Source organism: Macrotis lagotis, chromosome 4, assembly GCF_037893015.1.
Source record: "Macrotis lagotis isolate mMagLag1 chromosome 4, bilby.v1.9.chrom.fasta, whole genome shotgun sequence".
Taxonomy (NCBI): domain Eukaryota; kingdom Metazoa; phylum Chordata; class Mammalia; order Peramelemorphia; family Peramelidae; genus Macrotis; species Macrotis lagotis.
In genome coordinates this window covers 132,600,739-132,622,346 of record NC_133661.1, presented here as the reverse complement: position 1 = coordinate 132,622,346, position 21,608 = coordinate 132,600,739, and the positions used below count along the sequence as shown (strand labels likewise).

The window sequence follows — 21,608 nt, the reverse complement described above, 5'->3', positions numbered from 1 at the left end:
AGGAATTGTTCATGCAAAGGCACAGAGGTGGAAGATGGGAAATGGGACACAAGCCAATTTGGCAGGAGGTAGAGTGTGGCAAGGTAAATAATGTTTTAATTGGTCTAGAAAGGTAGGTTAGAGCTGGTCTGTGAAGGTCTTTAACAGCCAAATAGAGTCAAGGAGGAATAATTGAAGCTTATTGTACACTCGGGTGACATGGTCAGAGCTAGAAGCCCAGGAAGAATATGTCACAAAATGAGAAAATGATGGAGGAGTAGGAAGAGCAATGAATGCACTACATTTCATTGACAAACAACTATTGAAAAGTAAATTTCTAAGACTACTTTATGTTCTGAAAGAATGAAGGGAGAAATTGTGGAACTGATGGGAAAACATGTAACTTCTTACAAATGGGATCTGTGCCAAAAGTCTGGCAAATTACTATTGTGGCTTCAGTTCATTAAAAAAAAAAAACCTCCAAAGAGACCCTGAGAACTACAGACCAATTTTCTAGCCATGTTATTCATAATGAATTTATTCTAATCCTTCAACAATTTTAAAAAATCATAATTTTGAAGGAAAAGTCAGCATAGTTTTTTTTAATCAAACAGATTTCTATTAGGATTGGTTTAGTTGTTTTTTTAAAATAAATAAGACCAAAGGTTCTTACTCTTTTTTTGTGTATCAATCTGGTGAGCCTATTGAGAATATAATTTTAAATGCATAAAATACATAGGATTTTAAATGCATAAAATACATAGGAAACTAATTTTATCAAAATATTGTTAACAAGAGTTATTTGTTTTTTTATGATCCCAAGGGAATAATACAAATTTTCGCAATGACAAAAGTTCCACTTTTGGAATACTAGTGAAAAGATAAATTTGCTAAACAAACTGGTGATTATAACCTGTGTAGAAGATAGTCTTCAGATTAGTATTCAATTGCCTAGAGTGCACTTCTTTGGAATTGAATTTTTGATACTTCGATTAATGCAAAGAAGTCTAGAACAATGTTCTAGGTATACTAAACTAGCCTTCAGGTGGAGTTCTAGGAGTCTCTTACTCAGATTGCACTGATTGAAAGCTGACAAGTGGGCAAAAGCTCTAGTACAAGGATGGTGGCAACTGGGAAGAATGAGAATATCCTACCTCATGGTATCATTCAGGTGGTGCACTAAGAAACAAGGGATTTATTTGGCCCCTATCAGTTCAGGCCCACAGAAAAACCAGGATGACAGGGCGCTAGATAAAGTGCAGGCTGAACAGGTATTTAAGCCACAGTATGAAAGAAAATGGTTAAGAAAAACCTGTTTCAGAATTAAGAAAACCTGGATTCCAAGATCATATTCTGTACCAGCTGTGTGTTCCGTCAAATTATTTAACTTTTCATTGTTCCAGTCTACTTTCTAAGACTATAAATTGCTGAGTTGGCTTGTTTGAATTGACAAAGGGAGTTTTCTCACCAGAAGGAACTCCTTAAACTAGGGATCAGCAAAAAACTGCCTGTTGGACAAACTGTAGCTCATTGCCTACTTTTGCACAGACCCCAGAGCTAAGACTATTTTGGATTTTTTTTTTACATTTTTATTTTAAAATGTTTTTTAAAAAAAAACCAACATTCTTAGCTCGAGGCTGTTCAGGTGGTCTGGATTTGGGCCTCAGCTATAATTTGTTCACCCTTGCCTTAAACCAACAAAAACACAGATCTGGACCTAACTCAAAGTGGGGGAAGAAAAGGGAGCACAGTTTGTGAAGCATTACACTAGCTGCATGAGATACAAAGATAATTCATTGTTCCTGCTGTCATGAAGTTTACAATCTAGGTAATACTGGAAAAGGAAACAGAAGCCCTAGTGAAGTAGATCACAGAGGCAGCCAAATCTTATCTCCATATAGAACATTTTTAAAATGTTAGGATGAGTGGTAGAAGCCAGATTAGAGTCATCAATAATCTAAGACTGGGTTTCCCAGAATTGTAGAACACTAAGACCCAGTCAGGAAGACTTCCATGTCAATCCTAACCTACAACCTGGACAAGTCCCTTAATTTTTCTGAGTTTGTTGCTGCCTTTTTTGTAAAGTGGTGGTCCCCTTCCAGATCATCTTTTCTCCTTTTTTTTCTGGGTTTGAATGATTTAAAACTTAGGAGAAATATTCTTCATAGCTAACTTTACATAACTTTGTCATTTGTGAAGTGCTTCATATACATTTTCTCATTTAAAGTCTTATTTTTCCTGGAACAGACACTGGAATTTGGAGAACCCAAAGTTCCAAATGTGACTGAGAAAGAATGGATGAGCCTAAGAATTGTTGAGGCCCAAATCTCTGAAGTTTAGTTCCTATGGAAGTCAGAGTGAATTTCAACTTGAACTCAGATAATTCTGGTTATTTAGAAATAGTTTTGTTAATACAATTTCCCCCTTTGAAGTTTGGAGAGAAAAATACTTTAGATGGGAAGATACTATAAGAATAAAGACTCCCACAATAATCTCAGTGTCCCCCAAGCCAGGGCCGGTAAGACCCTAGAACCTTCACCATCTGCTGGCTTCCCTTTCTCCACTGTACTCTGTTCTTCTGATTAATTCCTTATATGATGAGTATATTTTTGGATAAATAAAAAAAAGATTATAAATTAAATGTCACCTAAGGCCAAATAATATCAGAGTTCTTTTTTTCAGTCTTCTAAACCCAATTCTCCTTCCACTAGATCCCAAACTGTGCTACAAGGTGATGGTCTCAGAAAGTGGAGCTGGGAATGGGCCAACAATTTATCTGAGATGTCTTCCATTAATGCTAATACATCAATTCCCTCCCGTTAACAGAGAGGTTAGAATTAGTGTGTTAAAGGAATATCACACCAAGCAAATGGTGTTAATTGATTGATCTTTGGGAAAGGGGGATGTCAGTTGAATGCCATTGGCAATACTATTGGCCTTTGCTTGCCTAAGTTTGCCATTGTTTTCTTGAATATTCATGAATATCATTAACTACCCTTTAGCTCTATAAAACCTGGGATTTTGATTCTTAAGCAACTGTGGCAAAATTTAGAAATGGGAATTTCAGATCTGTCTTTTGGTGGGTTCTTTTCACTTGGAAAAATTCCAATCTTTGTCAAACTCATGCCTAAAATTTGTTTTGCTTTGTTTTTTGCTTTACAGCTTGGGAGTAGCCATTAGAGCCTGTCAGTTTCTATCATGAAAGGTTTAATGGGAACACAATGGAAGCCACAGTCAGAGCCTGTCCTTAAAGTCTGGTTGGAAATATGAACAGTTTGACTAGAGATATTTCAAACCTAGCAAAACACATCTTCAATTTTCTAAACATAAAAGGTGAACTGAATGTTAATTTTTTTTACCTGTTTTACAGAGTGCAGGTTCAAAAGCTCAGATTCTCTGCCTCTGAATCAAACCAGCTGGAAACTAACTTCATAAACAGAACTGCCTTCTCTCACTTCTACTACACATTTCTTCCCTTGTAGTCCTGTATATTAACAGCAGCCAAAAATTAAAATAGCATTTCATCCTGTGTGGCCTCCATCAGAAGAAGCCAATGGGTTTGATAGAAGCATGAGAGAAATATTTAAACTTGCTCAAAACACACAAATTTTAAAAATCAAATTTTAAGTTTTAAAGTTTAAGTTTTAAAAATTTAATACCCTTCAGGTAAAATAAAATAGAAATATAAACTAGAGGGTAAAAATATTCCATAAAATTCTTCTATTTCAACAGGGTAGAATCAAATGAATTAACAATCCATAAAAAAGTAAAAAAATATATTTTTCTGATTCTTTTATCTAGATCTACCTAAAGTACTGCTAATCTGTCTTTGTTTTCTTTGTTTTTCCTTCTTTTTAAAAATATAGGGGTGGCTAGGTGGCATAGTGGATAAAGCACCGGCCTTGGAGTCAGGAGTACCTGGGTTCAAATCCAGTCTCAGACACTTAATAATTACCTAGCTGTGTGGCCTTGGGCAAGCCACTTAACCCCATCTGCCTTGCAAAAACCTGAAAAAAAATAGCCATAACCAATTCTATATAACAAACATTTATTAATTACCTACTATGTGTAAGGGGGGGGGGGGGTTCTTAGGCTGGATGCTGAATAGGTTAAAAAAAAATTCCCTGTCTCAAAATGCTTACATTCTACCAGAGTGAATATATATTCAATTCTGGTAGATCTCCTTATATTTCCTTTTATGCTTCATTTTTTATCATTTTAGAAATATAATATAATTCTGCCATTCTCCAGTTTTGTTCATACATATGACTTTTAGATTTTTATTATTAGAAATAGAGCATCTGGGGGGCGGACTAGGTGGTACAGTGGATAGAGCACTGGCCCTGGAGTTCAAATCTGACCTCAGACACTTAATAATAACCTAGCTGTGTGGCCTTGGGCAAGCCACTTAACCCCATTTGCCTTGCAAAAACCTTTTAAAAAAAGAAATAAAAAAAGAAATAGAGCATCTGTGAATAATTTTAAACAATCTACTTTTATCATATTTTTAGGATAGAGTTCTAGCAATGGCATTTCTGTATTCTATCAGTTTTGTGACTCAATATACTGAAGAATAATTTTTCAATGGACAAACAGACTTTTGAGGTAGAGATGATTGTGTGGTGAATGGGGCTGGAAAAAATAGCAGAGGAATCACTTTGTCCAAAAATCATTTGTTCTTTTCTCTTTCCTCATGCTTCACTCTGAAGAACATTTTTTAAAAATCACATAGACGTATAATATGTCTAAATTACATGTGTACATATACTTTGTGTAAGGTATATGTCAATGTATTTTATGTATAAGGTTCATGTATATATAAATATATACATATAATATACTTTGACTACATTTTGTGGTCATGTAAATGACTAAAAAACCTAATGATCCTGGGACAAACCTTATGGACCTTGGAAATTAAGATTCTCTCAAAGAATAAAGGTTCTACTGATAGATAATTTAAAAGCTGTCTGATTTTATATACATTATTTCACAGACTTGTGAGAAAGGTAGAATAAATATTAGCTCCATTTTACAAATGAGAAAAATGAGGTTCAGAGAGATCAGATGAATTGCTCCAATAGTTAAAGGTTATCACCCATACCCATATTTTCCATTATCATAAAAAGACTCCATTCAGTTTTTTGATTGTTTTGTGTTATAAATTTTGAGGAACCACTTTTAATAATTGGTCTTTGGGCTAGGTCAAGTACAGTTAATAGTCCCACATTATTGGATGGTGTCTTGTGTTTCTGTGGTTTTAAAGATGCTTTATCTGGACAGTTGTTTTCCACGCAACAAACCTTGCAGTTGTCAGGTCTGCAAAGTTTCACAAGCCAGTTGGTGAACTAGATTTGATTTTGCCCACCAGCAGTAAGAAAAACTAGGTTATTAACCACGAGGTTAGATGTTACCAGGTCACATAGAACAATTTTTAGGTAGTGGGTGGGGCAGAGGAAAGACTGCAGTTTGTTTATTTTGCAGATTTGATGACAAGTCACTGCTCTTGGGGATGTCTTTGAGGTTTGTTTCACATGTTATGGTACAGATAGGGTCCTTTCCAGCATATTTGATGGATGTGAGTTTTCTTTAGGGGAGTACAGAAAAAGAGGAGAGAATGGAGAGAGGGCTGGCTGTAGAAGCTGGGGATTCACCCCTACTGTAAGCCAGACCTCTCCTCTCACTCCTCTTTTCTTATTCCTGTAGAACATGGGATGAATTCCTTCCTCCGCCCCCTTCCAACCTCCCACCCTGGGGCCTGCTGCTTTCTGCGCTGTGTAACCGGAGTGCTGGGAGGCGGGGCACCAGCCCCTAATGGGTGGAGGCTTGGGGAAAGGAAGAGCCCTGTAGACATTGGAAGGGAATCGAAATGATTGATGGTGGTTTGGGCTGTTTGGGAAGGGGGAGTGAAAGGGGAGGGATGAAGTGAAGGGGAAGGAGGGAGGTAAGGGAAAGAAGGAGGGGGGTGGAGAAAGGGGGAGGGGGAGGAGGGAAAAGGGAGAAAATCTCCAATCTTTCAGTATTGGCTGAGGTGGACTGGAGTCTCCTCCGCTTGCTGCTCCTGGTGGAGGAGCAAGTCTTGGCTTTTTCTGCTGAGTGATTTATTTTTCCTTTTCCTTTTTTTTTTCTTCTTTTCTCTTTTTACAAAAGCTCTTCTTCCAGGGAGAGGATAGTGGTAAAAGACCGAGCTGGATGGATGGGTATGGGGAGAGGGGCAGCACCTACAGCCCTGGGATTCTTGCAGACCCTCGCTGTCTTTCTCTGCATCTTCCCTTCAGGTAAGGAAGAACTCTTTTACTGGATGTTAGACTGAGTCGGTCCCGGGGCCTCCTGCCCCCCGGGGGCTCCTGCAGCACTTTGCCACATGCTCGTTAGTTGGTGGACCTTAAGGTTTCCTACTCTCAGTAGTTTGCTTTTCTTCTTCCCTTAGGCTTTGTATCTATTTTTCTCCTGCATATCTTTCTTCACACTACATACACATCAGTCATTCAGAGAAGGAAATAGATGGTCCTCTTATGGCTAGGGAGAGGCATAGTCCTGCTGAGACCAGTGCTGGTCCATGGAGAAGAGTAAGAACCTTTGGGGATGTTATAAGAAACTGGGGTTTAATAGTGACAGAAATAAGAAAATAGACAAGCTACTATTTTCTGTCATAATTTTGAAAGTGAGACTGTAGTTTGGAAGGTCCGGAGAGTGAGTGAGGTGAGGGGAGCTTTGTAATCACTCCGGAAAATAAAGAGGCAGATACTGATTAACTCTTTGTTTTCCCGATTCATCTTTGCCGTAAGTCTATGGTCTAAATAGTATGAAGGCGATTTTATGTGCGCCTTACCTCTGTGGGGCGCTTACCCTTCTACTCAACTAGAAAACTCTGGGATGCCCCTGCTCTAGGTGTGGGAGCCCGCTCAGAAGTAAACAGCAGAAGTCTTCTGTAGAGCCCTTAGATTTGATTCCTTCCTCCCTGTCTTCTTCCCTGTCCCAATATCATCCTTCCCACCCCATACCTCAGTGCCCTCACATACACTTGCCCATTCAAGGAGTTTACAGACTCAGCTAAAAACAGGCTAATCTTTTTGTTTGATAACATTTAAAGTTGCCCCTGTTTGTTTTTATTGTGTCAGAAAGGGAGAGAATTTCAGAATTAAAGCTGAAAAAGCCCATCTGTTTCCAATGAATCCCCCATAGTTTTTCACAATGTTTTTGGCAGATCCCTGCCTTCAAATTCCTCCGAGCCCTGAGCTCTTGTTTTTGTTGGGGGAAGGGAGACCAACTCCACAGAGGGGGATTTGTTCCTTCCAAAACTCTCCGGTTTCTTTACCGCTTTTTTTTTCCTTTGAGGAAAAAAAAAGCACGAAACTTAAATCCCATAGTCTGTTTTCTTTTTAATGTTTCATAAAACTTTATTTCATTTTTGCCACATGTTGTTCAGAGCTTGGGCACTCCAGCTAAACTTTGTTAATGCCCATTTCTCTCTTGCTAAAAATACAAACAGAAAGTATTGGCATCCAAATATAGAGGCTGTTCAGATTAATTGTGATGTTTTAGTTCTCGTTTCGTTACCTAACCCCCCCCAACCAAAAAAAAAAGTTTTCTTAAGAGCTTTTGAGGTCAGATGCATTTTCAAACAGCATAACTGCCTTCTTTCTACTGCCTCTCTGTTTCATGATCGGAGTTAAATACTGTACAAGAAAGAACTTGATATTAGGCTCTTGGTTTTTTGTTTTGTTTTTCTCCTCATCAGCCAAATATGTTTCAAGGAACTGGCAAAACTGGGAAATCCAGACTCTTTGTAGCTAACTGGTCACAGTATTGCACACTCCATGTGCTTCATCTCAAGTGGGGGTTGGGGAGATGGGAGTGTAATCAGTACACCCCACCCCACCCCACCCCATTCTCTTCCTTCTCCTTTAGTGCATACAACATATGTACTTAGATGTGGCACAAGCCTGAGATGGAGTTTCAACACTATTTCCTAAAGCCAGACTCATTTAAGAAAACTTGGCTATAAAGATGAGCTAGATGCCCCAATATGGACCCAATTTTGAAAGTCAATGCCCACAGTACCTTCTTTCCCGGTCCTGCCAATTCCTTTTTGAATGAAATCTATGCCTTGTTCTCCTAAAGAGCTGGATGGTCCTCTTTTTCAGAGGGCACAGTCCCCCCCCCCCCCCCCCCCAGCCCAGGGTCGATGCAAAGAAAGTGATTCAGTTCCCTGCCAGGGATGAGAAAAAACGTTCAACTCTTTTTTTTTTAAGTGCTGCTTTCTCAGAAGTAGAAGTTCGTAGTTCACATGTATCATTCTAGGCAGTTTAGTCTTGATAAAGATCCAGCCCATTGGAAGTTTATCAGATAGGCTGATAAATGGCTTTTGTCTCTTAGCTTTGGTGGGGGATGTGATCTCAGCTCTAAGCTGAAATTGAGAAGGGGGGCTTAGAGGCTGTTAAAACAACACCTTCCGAACTCTTAAAGTGACAGCGCTTATTAAGTTCTTGGTCAAGAAACTAGGGAAGGGTGGCAATACTAATGCAGTAAGGAAGAGTGAGATTTTTCTTTATGTTGCTAGCAGATAATTGAGAAATTTCTAATATTTAAATTGGTTTTATCATTGTTCTGAAATAATATCATTTTTAATGTTCCAAGATTAATAATTAAAATATTACAGATAGTTTCTAGTCATTTTTTATTTATTTTTCCCTTATTTGAAGCCTTTAACAACTGCATAAAGCCAAAGGTGTCCACTTTACTGATGACTGAGCTGTGGAGATGTAAGAACTAAATAATTTGGAGGTTCTGAGTTTCATTATAAGGAAAGCTTGGTCAAAAGGCTGGTTTATTTAATGAGAGGAGTTGGGTGGCTGAATTCCAGCACAAGAAAAAGACAAAGTTTCTTATTCTTGGCATTGTTCTACCCAGTTGGCTTAGGAGAGGGCAGGGTTTGGAATTGTGTCAGGAAGGCTACAGGTCAGGAGTTTGAAGCCTGAGGGGAGAAGAGTTGGGGTTTGAAAGATTGGGTTTCATGAAGGCCCTGTGAAAAAAGTACAAGCTTATTCTCCCCCTGCCCCCCAGCCCTCCACATAGCTGTATCTTCCTTATATTGGCACTCTTAAATAGAAATTCATACAAGGGCCAACACAATTTAGCCAAGGGCTAAAAGAAAAAGTTTGAATGGTTTAATAAATCTGTATGGATGCAAAGATGTGTGCAGATTAAATTGGACACAGTTGAACAGATAAAGATGTTTTGCCTTCCACCCATACTAGGACAGTTAAGTCTTATCTAGCACTGGTGTTTCCTTTCATTAAGAGCTAATTGGACTTAATAATAAGTTCTCCTATTTTAAATTTGAGAGGCAGACTGTTATAGTTGCAAGGGAGATAGCTTTAAAGCCAGGACGATCCAACTCTGTTTCAGACTGGCTTCCTGATCCTAGACACATTGCTTAAGGTTTTCAGGCTCCAGATCACTCTGTTGAACAACAAATTGCATAGATTGTGTGACCAGTACTGGCTGAAGGAGACCTGTATAGGAGAGTTCTTTTTACCAATTAAATCACAGATCTGGTCACTCTTCCAAAGTGTTACAAACTAACAGGACCTTGCTTTACATAATACAAGTTTAGAACAGGAATTTTACAACATATTGGGACAATCATATTCTCAGATCCATGTTTAATTCTTCACACTGAATAATAGCCTTCATCTTAGTCCTCGCAGCTTCCGCTTTAAAAAATGGTATTCCTTCATGCAGAAGCTGAAGCATGCCATCACCACTAGACTTGTTCTGATTACTCCCAGTAGGCAGAATTAGAATAAAGAGTGTCTGTCAAAACTCAAAGGAGGCAGTCCTAGTTTCATCATGGTGAATGACATCCTTAACAATTAGAATTGTCTAGATATGGAATGAGCTGCCTTGAGAGGTAAGTCATTCCAAGTCACTGAATCTCTTCAAGTAGAGGTCGAGTAACCATTTACTTAACACAAGGATGTTGGGAGAAGGGAATCACATGAGTCAGGAACTGGATTCCATGGCCTCTGGATTCCAACCCTGAGATTGTCCCATAGTACTGCTGTCTGAAGATGACTGTACTCCAATAAACCTACTTAGCAAATGCTCCAGAAGGAATTTATAGAGCAAAGAGGTAGTATTAAATTATGTCCAATTGTAAAACCATATTTTCAAAACACAGAAGAACAACCTTTTTTCCTATGCAATGACAACTGTAATCTCTCTGACTATAAGGGTTGTGAGATTGAGTTGCAATGTGATATGCTTAGACACAAACATAAAAACCTAAGTATCTGGGCAAGTATGATAGATATTGAAGCAAGAGAGTAATCATTAGTGAATGATTTTGAATACCTCATATGTGGCAAGTATTCTAACAGACAGTACAAACTCAACAGGTCCAAAAGGGAACTGATTATCCTTATCCATCTTATAAAACTCTGAAGGTTCTGAATTCTCTTGTTTCTGCTTTTGTCAGAATTGTTCCCTCTTCCCAAAATGCACACTTCTCTATATTTCTCCAAGCCTTGCTAAAGTTTCAACTCCTGCCTCTAGCCATCTTGAAATTTTATATTTATAATTGCTTTATTACTTAAATCATTCTCTAATTGTTTAACATAGTTTTGAACTCATAGTCTAAAATGTTGAAAATAGAAAGTATGTTTTACCCTTTAAAGAAGTAGGCATGAAGACAAATTTCAGCTAAAAGATAGACTAAATTAATCAATTCATATTAATATCATGTAGACTTACTGATTTCTTTGAGTTATAAGACACCTAAAACTGAGAACAGGTAAGAAATTGTAGTAGGTGAGGGGTTAAGAAAATGAACAGAATGGGAAGGGAGGGATTTAGAACATATTCCTGGGATTTAGCTTCCTAGTTTCTCCCCAGAGAAATTTTATAGCACAAAAAAAGGAAGATTTCATTCAGAGATAAGTCAGTACCCAAACTGGCAAGAATGCATTGTGCAAATTTTTCTCTGTTAGATTTTTGTCTTTTGGGTTTTGTCTATGTAGTCATTGTGTGTACCATTTAGTCCGGTATTAAAATTAACAAAATGTTTATTAAAATAATATCTCTCTGTTTTATTCCCCTGAGAGAAACAAAAGCATTATTGAACTTTAGCTTGAGGAATGTTACCCGGAACACCTGCCTCGTAGTAGGCTTACTAAATGTTCGATGTTTGATTGACATTGTACCCAATGAATTCTGAGTATTGCTGCAGCTGTGGAGGATTTTGCCAGTTTTCTATCATATACATTTGAGGATGAGAAGAAAATATAGGTGAAAGGAAGCCAGTTCAAATGATGTTTAAGATGACACAACTAAGCAAATGACTGCCAGGTTCCTGCATACATATTTAGGGTTGAAGGTAGATGCATAAGGGAGTGTCTCAGACACAAGATGATAGGGTCACTCCTTAAAGTAGTTCCTTGTGAAAGAATTAGTAATATTACCTACCTTGAGCTTTTTGAACAATCTGCAAACCTGAAAAGTCACCTTTCTCTTCTCAAATGTTCTCATAACAGAACAAAGGGACAACTCAATCATCTACCTTATTCACAACTGTCCTATAGCAAGAGAGTTCATATCCACCCTCCAACAAACTCTAGCTCCAGCTTTGGGTTCTCAGTGTTGAGATGAAATTTTTTTAAACAGTCCTAGGCCCTGCTCTTAGTTGAATTCCTTTGCCTCCCCCTACCCACCCATGATCTATTTGGAAGATTTGGAAAGTTGTGCTCTCTTTTATTCCACTTAGGATATGGTTTCTTCCAATGATCTGTCCTTTGTGATAGCTAGAGCACAACAATGTCTGGGAATCCAGGATGAGAGGTGGTTGGTCTCCAGAGTATTGGGTGGTTTGATGGATGAGGTTGTTTGGTCTTGCCTTGTCATGTTAAATGGCATTCAGCCTATTCTGCATGCTCTCATTAGGGAGCCACACAGTAAAAATTTAACCCTCCTTTATTTCTATCTATTCCCATCCCCCCAACTCTTGGAATAAGATTCACCTCTCACCCCCCCCCCTTCTGACCCCTCTTAGGTCAGTTGGTGAGAACTCTGAAAACCTCAAATGAAATCACTGGGATGTCTGAAATAATTAGCAGTGTTGATTCTCAGCCTGGAGGTGGGAATGGTAGAGTCGATAAAGATTGGTTTGTGATAAATCAACTTGGGCAGTGTCTGCTATAGTAGTCAATACTTACAGAAAAACTTGACTCACTCTTTTCTTTTTAGACCTGATATCAAACACCTAGATGTTAGGTTATAGGGACTCACTGCCAATATATTTGATGCAAAAGTTTCTTGAAAGTTTTTGTGTGGTGTACACAAAGTCTGAAAAGTAAGAACATCAAAGGATTTTTAGGGCCAACCACTGTCAGTAATCTCTGACCAACTGTACTCTAAAAGAGATGAAAAACAAAAAAGAACCTATGTGTAAAAGTCATGCAAACTATGGTCTCGGGGTGGGGTGGGGCAGGTAGGTGGTACAATGCATAGAGCAGTGGTCCTGGAGTCAGGAGGACCTGAGTTCAAATCTAGCTTCAGACACTTGATAACCTACTAGCTGTGTGAACATGTTCAAGTCACTTAGTCCCATTATCTCACCTAACAATTATAAAAAAAAAAAATATGGTCTCTAGTGGCAAGAAATTCCAATCAGTTAGGGAATGGCTGAACAATTGTCATATGTGATTATGATTAAATGCTATTCTGCTATAAGAAATGAAGAGCAGGATGCTCTCAGAAAAACCTGGTAAGACTTACATTAGCTGATATAAAGTGAAATGTACCATGTACAAAGTAACAGCAGTATTATAGGGTGATTCAGCTGTGAATGACTTAGTTTTTCTCAGCTGTCCTGTGACCCAAGACAGCTCTTAAGAACTTAGGATAAAAAATGCTACACATCTCCAGAGAAACATATATATATATATATATATATATATATATCAAATTGCTTTCTCAGTGTGGGCATCTGAAGAGAGGGAGACAATTTGGAACTCAAAAGTTTTAAAGATAAATGTTAAAAATTATTTTTACATGTAGCCAGGGAAAGATGAAATACAAAATAAATTTTAAAAAATAATCTCTGACCAAGAAAAGATACAAAAAACTGTTTATCACTGCTTCCTCCATGAAAGTGATAATAAAGTTTGGCAATTCCATTAATTTTTCCTTTTTAGTACCAACTTTCAGATAGATCCATTGAGATTAGGAATTGAGAACAGGGAATGAAAGAAAAAAAATTATTTCTCTGGTTTATTTCTACCCTACTTCCAGCCTGCCTAGACACCAAATAGGTGGTTCCCAAAGGTTTTAAGTTCTACTTGGGATGTTGCTGATAGTATGATCACAAAGATGTCATTTAACTGCTCAGAATTTCAGTTTCCTCATTGGAAAAAATTAGACTAATAATTCTAATCTTACCTTTGGGGAATATGGTGAAGAAAGCACTTTGGCAATCTTAAACTTATATTCAAATGTGAGTTTTTGTTATGATGATTTAGCTCTTAAAGCCCAAGAACCTTTGGTATTTTGGGAAAGATGCATTCCTCTTTGTTCCATCTAGGAAATCATTTCTTGCAATGACTTAGCATTTATAGTAGTCCCCACAAAATAATTTTTAGAATATGAATTTAGAAGAGTTTTTAGTCACTTTATAATCCAATATTAATGGTTCTTAATATAGTATTTTCTATATAGTATATATAGTATAGTATACAGTCTGTGTAGTATAGTACATAGTATATACTATTTATATGGTATTTTCTGAGAAGAGGAAATCCAAATGAACATCACTTTGAACATGTCACTTCTCATATGAGGAAATCTTCAGTAACTACTCAGAACCTATCAAATTCCTCTGCCAGCATTCAGATCTTCTATAGTCTGGCCTCCATCTTTCCCTATCAATCTTATTTCCTGCTATTTCCTAACCTAAACTCTTGGTTAAGCCAGTGAGCAAGAAAACTTTATGTTTCTCACCTCTTAGTTTTGTCTCATTTCGTTTCCTTTGTAAAACAAAAAGAATCACTCTTTTTTCCCCTTCCCATCTTTTGAAAAATTTCCCTTGTTTTGAGACCCATCTCCTTTCTTTAGAGAGCTTTCACTAAATAACCTAGCTAGCAATGTTTCTTCCTTCTAGAAACACATACTTTCTATTAGTGATATCATTTAAATTTTACAAGAAATATTTTTATAGATTGCCTTATCTTTATTGCTATTTTGTAAACTAAGGTCAGAGACCATATTTTGTATGACATTGTGTTGTGAACACTGTCTTGACATAGTAGGCACTCAGTAAATATTTGTTGATTGATTAGAGAGGGAACATAATTTAGAATGAGTACAGTTTAGGCAAAAGGAATTTGAATTTGCATTCTGAGGTTTGTATTTAAAATTAATTCTGCCACTTTAAGAGAGGCAGGTTTCTTTCTCTCCCCTTTTTACCTCCCCCTAACGTGCAACTGAAACCAGATCTAATTCCTTTGCACATGGGTAATTTATTGGTCTATTGGGCTTTTCTTGATGGCAAATTGCATTGTCTTTATTCCTGAGTTGAGGCTCTGGAATAGTTTTTGGAATTCCTAAAACTCCTTTCTCTGAGTTGATCTTTCACACCCCCTCTGTGCACAGTGAAATAAGTTTTATTGGGTTTCTTTGTTATGCAAACAAGGCAATAATAATCAGGCTATTATGGCAAAAGATTGTACTTGATTAACAGTTCAAAGGAGGTCTCTGAAAGCTGCTCCTGCAGCAGTGATGAACGAATATTTTCTTCAGCTTGACTGGGTCAGTTTAGCTAGCTTTCTGAGGCACCCTTCTTCACTGATTTCTATTTCTGAAAGGCATTTGGTAGCTATTTAAAGAATTAATCATTTACTTATATTGTTATTTTCATCCATCCCTACCATCATCTAGATAACTAGAAAGGCAATTTGAGTCTTAATTGCCCTAAATGAGAGAAGAGAAATTAATTCACATGAAAACTACATAGTCTATGCATTTTTTGTACAGATATTCATTATATACTTTCACACATAGAAACTTTTATAGCTTAAAATGCACTAAGACTTTTAGGTCATTTTGTGCTTTAAAAAAAAAGCAAAAGATTTCCTTAAATCTAAGCAACTAACTAAGGAAATATTATTAAGGGGAAGTGAAAGGGTGGGGGTGGGGGTGGTAAATGTAAGTAAACCTACTGTTTGCCTTTTTGTCTGTGAAAAGCACTTTCTCAATCGATTTGAATATGGACTGCCAGATATTAGTTGCACCCCACCAAATGAGATCTTTTTGAAAGGAGATTCTCAATATCTCTCTCTCTATATATATCTATCTATCTATCTATCTATCTATCTATCTCTCTCTCTCTCTCTCACACACACACACACACACACACACAAAGATTGCATAAAATTTTCACATAAAATATGCTTTTTATTTCTTTTGCTTCAAATAAAGATACTTCATTTAAAAAATGATTTTCTCTTATGTACACTTTTATTGTTATTCTTTTGTTACAATTATAAGTAAAACAGCTTTTGTACTTGGTAAATTTGTTGTGGAGCAGGCAGAGGGTGGAGAAGAGAAAGTAGGAAGAATACCTACATTTTTGAATAAATTGCTACTGCCATTTTGTATATACAATAATCAATAAGAAGAGATAAGAAAATGGAATATGTCTCCTTTTTCTTCAAGAAGTTTCAGGTCAAACTGGAGGTAATAAGTAGTGAAGAAGAAGAATACTAACTAATAAATAACATTTCTAAAAACATCTCTGATTTATATGTACAAATGAGAAAGAAAGTATACAGAGAAGAGAACTAAGAAAGAACAGTGTCAAGGAAGTTAAAATAGTAAAGAATTTCCAAAAGAAGGAGGGAACTGATGAGATAGAATGAACTGGGAGTCAAAGGCCTGGGTTCTAGTCCTTTTTTTTTTTTGCAAGGCAATGGGGTTAAGTGACTTGACCAAGGCCACACAGCTAGGTAATTATTAAGTGTCTGAGACTGGATTTGAACTCAGGTACTCCTGACTCCAGGGCTGCTGTTCTGTCCACTCTGCCACCTAGCTGCCCTGGTTCTAATCTTAACTGACACTAATAGTATAGCCCTAGTCAAATTCACTTCCCTATTTTGGGCCTGGATTTACTTATCTCCATAAAGTTTGGGAGGTTCAAGTAGATGATTTCCCTAGGTCCCTTCTCATATTAAAGTACTTTGCTTTTTTTTATTTAATATGGATCTGTAAAGAATCAAAGATTTTTATTGCTGGGTCTGGAGAGCACCTTAGATGTTATCTATGATAAAATATGATAAATTGATATTCATAGTAAACTTGACTATATTTCCTTATGTTGTTTTTTTGTTTTTTGTTTTGGCAAGGCAGTGGGGTTAAGTGACTTGCCCAAGGCCACACAGCTAGGTAATTATTAAGTGTCTGAGACCAGATTTGAATTCAAGTACTCCTGACTCCAGGGCTGATACTCTATTCACTGCGCCACCTAGCTGCCCCCTATTTCCTTATATTTTAAAGTAATGATTAGGATTTTGAAAAAGTGTTCCCTGGGGCAGCTAGGTGGCACAGTGGATAGAACATCAGTTCTGGAATCAGGAGGATCTGAGTTCAGATGTGGCCTCATAAACTTAATAATTGTCCAGTTGTGTGGCCCTGGGCAAGCCACTTAACTCCATTGCCTTGCAAAAACCTAAAAATAAATAAACCGAAGAAGTACTCCCACTCATACTCTCTCCAACTCCAACATTTTGTATAAAAAGTACAAAACAATCTGTTAATTTCCCTCCTTTTCTTTACTTTTTCCTATTAGATTTTTGCATCTCCTAGAATTCAAGAAAGCCTTTGGTTAGATTACATAGTATTTAGAAATTTTTTTCTTTTAAAAATGTGTAAAATATTTGAAACTCTAAAGCAACTGCTCCTGATCATTTTTTTTTATGTCATGGTCCCTTTGGTCAGACTGGGAAGCCCAAGACCCTCTCTCAGAATCATGTTCTTAAATTTGAACTCAGGTCTTCCTGACTCCAGGGCCAGTGGCCTATGCGCTATGCCACCTAGCTGCCCCTAGAATCATGTTCTTAAAATGAAATATGCAGTATTATAAAGGAAACCCATTAGATTAAAATGCAATTATTAAAATATTTTTTTAAAGACATAATTGTTTATAAATAATCTTTGGCAAGTGGCTAAAGCCAAAGCCTATTTTTCCGATTAGTGTTACATTAACTCACAGACCTTGAAGAACTAGAGGCCAGCGATGTAGGGATACTCAAGGCAAAGAAAGGAACTGAAAAAATATAACTGCCTGTGACAGAAAAAAGAGAATCTCCTCAGTAATTGAATCTTGGTCAATAAGTTTTCCTTTTAAAACTCTTAATTCTCAGACATTGCCCTGATTACCCTTAGGAGAAATCTTCCCACTAGCCTGACATTGATAAGTTCTATATATGTATCCATAGAAGGAAGGAAAAACTATCCCTCCCTTAAGGGAAAAGGTATGTGCAAAGAAGCAAGGACTCTAAATTCTTAATCTGTAACCGGTAAGCTTGTATAAATCAGTATACCTTACTGAGCCTCAGTTTTCCCATGTGTAAAAATAGGAATCATCCATGCTTCCATTTCAAAATGACTTGAGGAAAAGAAAGGCTTTCCAAAGTTTTCTGGGTGTAAAAACACAAAGTGTTTATTATTATGAAGGACATCAGAAATAGTAAGCACTTAGATTTAAGATTGCCTCTGGATAACTCCAGCTCAAATGATGGTGTTCTCCAGAGGGGTTTGGGATATGACTGTGATTCACAGGTCACAAGAAAAGTCATAAAGTTTAGGTCTGAATGTAGTTGTGCAAAATGGTTCAGAATGATAGGTATATTGGATCCAGAATACAAGAAAAGGAGAAAATCGAGAACTAGGGAAATTAACTAGTTTTTAGCATATATTCTCCAAATTAAAAAAAAAGTATGAAAGTTCTTTGCTTTCTGTAGATGCACATCTGTACTTTTTGGTCTGGTAAATTGGTAAGAGTTCCTGATCTGTCTGTCTCCCCAAGAATTCCATCTTTGTGGCAAAGAGGGTGCTATTGACCCAGCTTATAGAAATGGACTTGGTGATTTTTTCAATTTTCATAGAATATGATTTGCATTCTTTCCCTTGCTACCTTTGACTTACTATATATTTTTTCAAAAGTATAGCTTTCTTTTTATTGGCATATTTTAATATTTTTGTACATGTAAAAGTCACTGTGTTAGACTTGCAATAAGAATCCCAAACTTGGCAACATGACCACTGCGTCAGCAATCTATCTCTTATGCCTACATCTATTTGCTATGCTAGGTACTATACTTAACAAATAAAAGATCTATAATCACCTACAACTTTTACTGGAGTCAGTACAACATAGGCACATATTTGGAAAAATTACAAAAACACTTTGAAATTCCTTGAAAAATGGAAAAATACTCTTCCCTTCATATCTTTTTTGTGGCATTGTTTTTAAAAGTATTTGAGTTGATTAAGAGAGCTTGTCATCCAAAGGGTGAGATACTGTGAGCCATAAAGTGATCATTTATTATATGGGTCTCAGAAAGTAACAATAAAAAGGCTACTAATTTCCTTATTTAACTAGTTAAAGGATTTTTCACTGTTCTGATTTGCCAGCTTACTATTCATTATCTCCTTGATGATTGTTCTTCCTGTTCCCTAAATATAAATATTCCTTATTGTTTTGCCCTCACTTTGTCCTGTCTTCTCTAGAATCCTTATCTTGAAGATCTCATCCCCTCCATTCATTTAGCAAATATTTCAATGGCAAACTCGGGTTAAATGCCTATTATGTGCAGGATAGTGTGGTTTATACAAGACAGTTCCTATCTTTATGAAGCTTGCCATCTAGTAAATATTTATTGAATAATATTTGCAAGACATACAAATGACTCCAACTATCACTTCTATGAGATAATTCCTAGATCCATAGCTAGCTCTAACCAGTCAACTAAATGCCAGTCTTTCATTTCCAGCTTGCCTCCCTGGCAATTCAAATTCAACATGTTTAAAACTGAACTTAGGGGTGGCTAGGTGGCACAGTGGATAGAGCACCGGCCCTGGAGTCAGGAGGACCTGAGTTCAAATTTGGCCTCAGACACTTAAAAGTTACCTAGCTGTGAGACCTTGGGTAAGTCACTTAACCCCATTGCCTTGCAAAAACCAAAACTGAACTTATTATTTATTTGTCCCCATAGCCTATCCCCAAATCACATCCTTTTGATAGCAGCATTAAGCATAGCATTATTACTTTTATTGAACATCACTGAACATATAGCCCAATAAGGTTTGAAAAGAGCTTTACAAATATTCTTCTCATTTTATCTTCACAACTCTGGGACATAAATGCTATAAATTCCCATTCTACAGATGAGGTAACTGAACATTTCTGTCCTTTCCTTAAGATATATACCCTTTGTTTTGATTGAGATCCCTTATTTCTGTTTCCCCCCATAAATGTTTATTCTTTGTTAACTTTCTTAATATAAGTATCATGCCCTGCTTAATTTTCAAAATGAACAAAATATATCAAAGAATTTTTAAGACTACATAAACCAATGCTTACATGACCTACTCCATCTAGATCCTTAAACTCTCAGAGCTTGTTGAGGATTATATACATATATATGTATATATATATATATATATATATATATATATATATATATATATACACATAGTTTTCTTCTCTGTGTTGAAATTGAAAATAATCTTTTCTCTCTTGACAAGTGGAAGTACCAGTCCATGGCACCTGTATTACTAAGAGATTATTTTATGATTAAGAGGGTAAAAGGCAGACTCACTGAAATTCACCTTTGGAATTCTCAATTTTTAACTATATTTCTTCAAAGGTAATTTCTTGAAGAATTAATTATTTCATGAAATTTCAAAATATGGGAATCTTAGCAATCTTAGCTAAGTACAGAAGTCCTCTGCTCTAGTCAGGTAGAAGGAATAATATGAGAGAAAGTCAAGTCAATGATTATTTGGCAATACTGATGGACTGAACAGGGTCCCAGGTCCAGGAAAAGTAATAGAAACCCCAAGAAAAACTAGATAATATGGAATGGTAGGAGAGGTAAAGGGTTTTGAAGCAAGGAATAAGGACTTTATTGCCTCACTAAAGATTCCATAATCTTAGAGCAATAGAAACAGAAGAAATAATTTCAGGTCTATGTCATTGCTAGTTAAAAACAGACCTATTAAGAGTAACTGGGAAATAGATTATATACAATTGAATAAACATGTTTCTTTGGCCTCATTTCAAATAAAAATTTTACTTTGACACGATAAGCTTCAGCAGTAGAAAAGATGGGAGGAGAAATAAAAAAGGATCATCATGGGGGAGGAGTGAGAGTTGGCATGGCTCCTCTCTCTGCTGAAAGTGAAATTGAGAGATAAAGAGTCAACAGGGGGTGGCTAGGTGGTGCAGTGGATAAAGCACCAGCCCTGGAGTCAGGAGTACCTGGGTTCAAATCTGGTCTCAGATACTTAATAATTACCTAGCTGTTTGGCCTTGGGCAAGCCACTTAACCCCGTTTGCCTTGCAAAAACCTTTAAAAAAAAAAAAAAGAATAATTTCTCAACATTTAATACTTTACAACTATAGAATGTATTACCTCAGGACACAATGGATTTCCCCTTACTTGGAGTTCTTCAAGTAACTTGACTGCTTGCCAGATCATTCAATAAGCATTTAAATGCCTACCAAAGTGTCAGATGCTAGATTAGTTATTCAGGATACAGGGGCAAAAATAAATAGTCCTTGACCTCAAGGAACTTATATTCCATCAAGAGTGATGTAATATAGAAATATAAGTATGTACAAGATGTACAAAGCAGAAAAAAGGTAACCTTAGCAGGAAGGCTAAGGGGAACCAGAAATGGCCTCCTACAGAACATGAACCTTGAGTTGAGTCTTGAAAGAAACAAGAAGATAAAACTTCTAAGAGCAAAAATATAGAGGTTGGAGGTGGAAAGTCATGTGTGAGCATTAGCAAGTAAGCCAATATATGACTGAACTTTAGCGTGCATGAGAAGGAGTGATAAAGTAAAAAGATTAGAAAGGCAGGAAGGGGCCGAGTGATATATATTTCTGTTTAGATAGGGGTTAGAGCAGACCTAATCTTTAGAGTTTCTTTTGCCTTTGAGATTATGTGATTACCTTTCACCAAAACTGAGGTGACTACATTTGGGAAAGCAGTACATAAAAGCATCACCTAGGGCAGCTAGTTGGTGCAGTGAATAGAATACTAGTCCTGGAGTCAGGGGGACTTAAGTTCAAATCTGGCCTCAGACACTTAATACTGGTTTAGCTTTATGACCTTAGGCAAGTCACTTAACCCCATTGCCTTGCAAAAAAAAATCTCCCCCAAAAGTATCACCTATAATTTAGTCCTATCTTAGGTGGTGGTATTAGCAATATTGGGGTGAAATCATCCTAGACATAACACAAAAGGTAAGCATTCTGTCTTTGGAGTGGTGTGTGTGTGTGTGTGTGTGTGTGTGTGTGTGTAAGGGTGATCTTGAGCAGCTTCATGAAAAACTGAGTAGATAAT

General features: G+C 36.9%; 1 protein-coding gene across 2 annotated transcripts in view; it reads left to right on the top strand.

The window, feature by feature from the left end:
- RGMA (repulsive guidance molecule BMP co-receptor a) overlaps positions 1-21,608 on the top strand; it is a 46,758-nt gene that overhangs the window by 12,506 nt on the left and 12,644 nt on the right. Inside the window, exons 1-2 of one of the 2 annotated variants that reach the window (XM_074234161.1) lie at positions 4,814-5,858; positions 6,130-6,257. In XM_074234161.1, the coding sequence (XP_074090262.1) occupies positions 6,176-6,257 (82 nt within the window). In that variant the 5' untranslated portion in view covers positions 4,814-5,858; positions 6,130-6,175. Of the gene's footprint in view, positions 1-4,813; positions 5,859-6,129; positions 6,258-21,608 lie in introns of those variants that run through there. The other variant, XM_074234160.1, reaches the window with a different exon arrangement.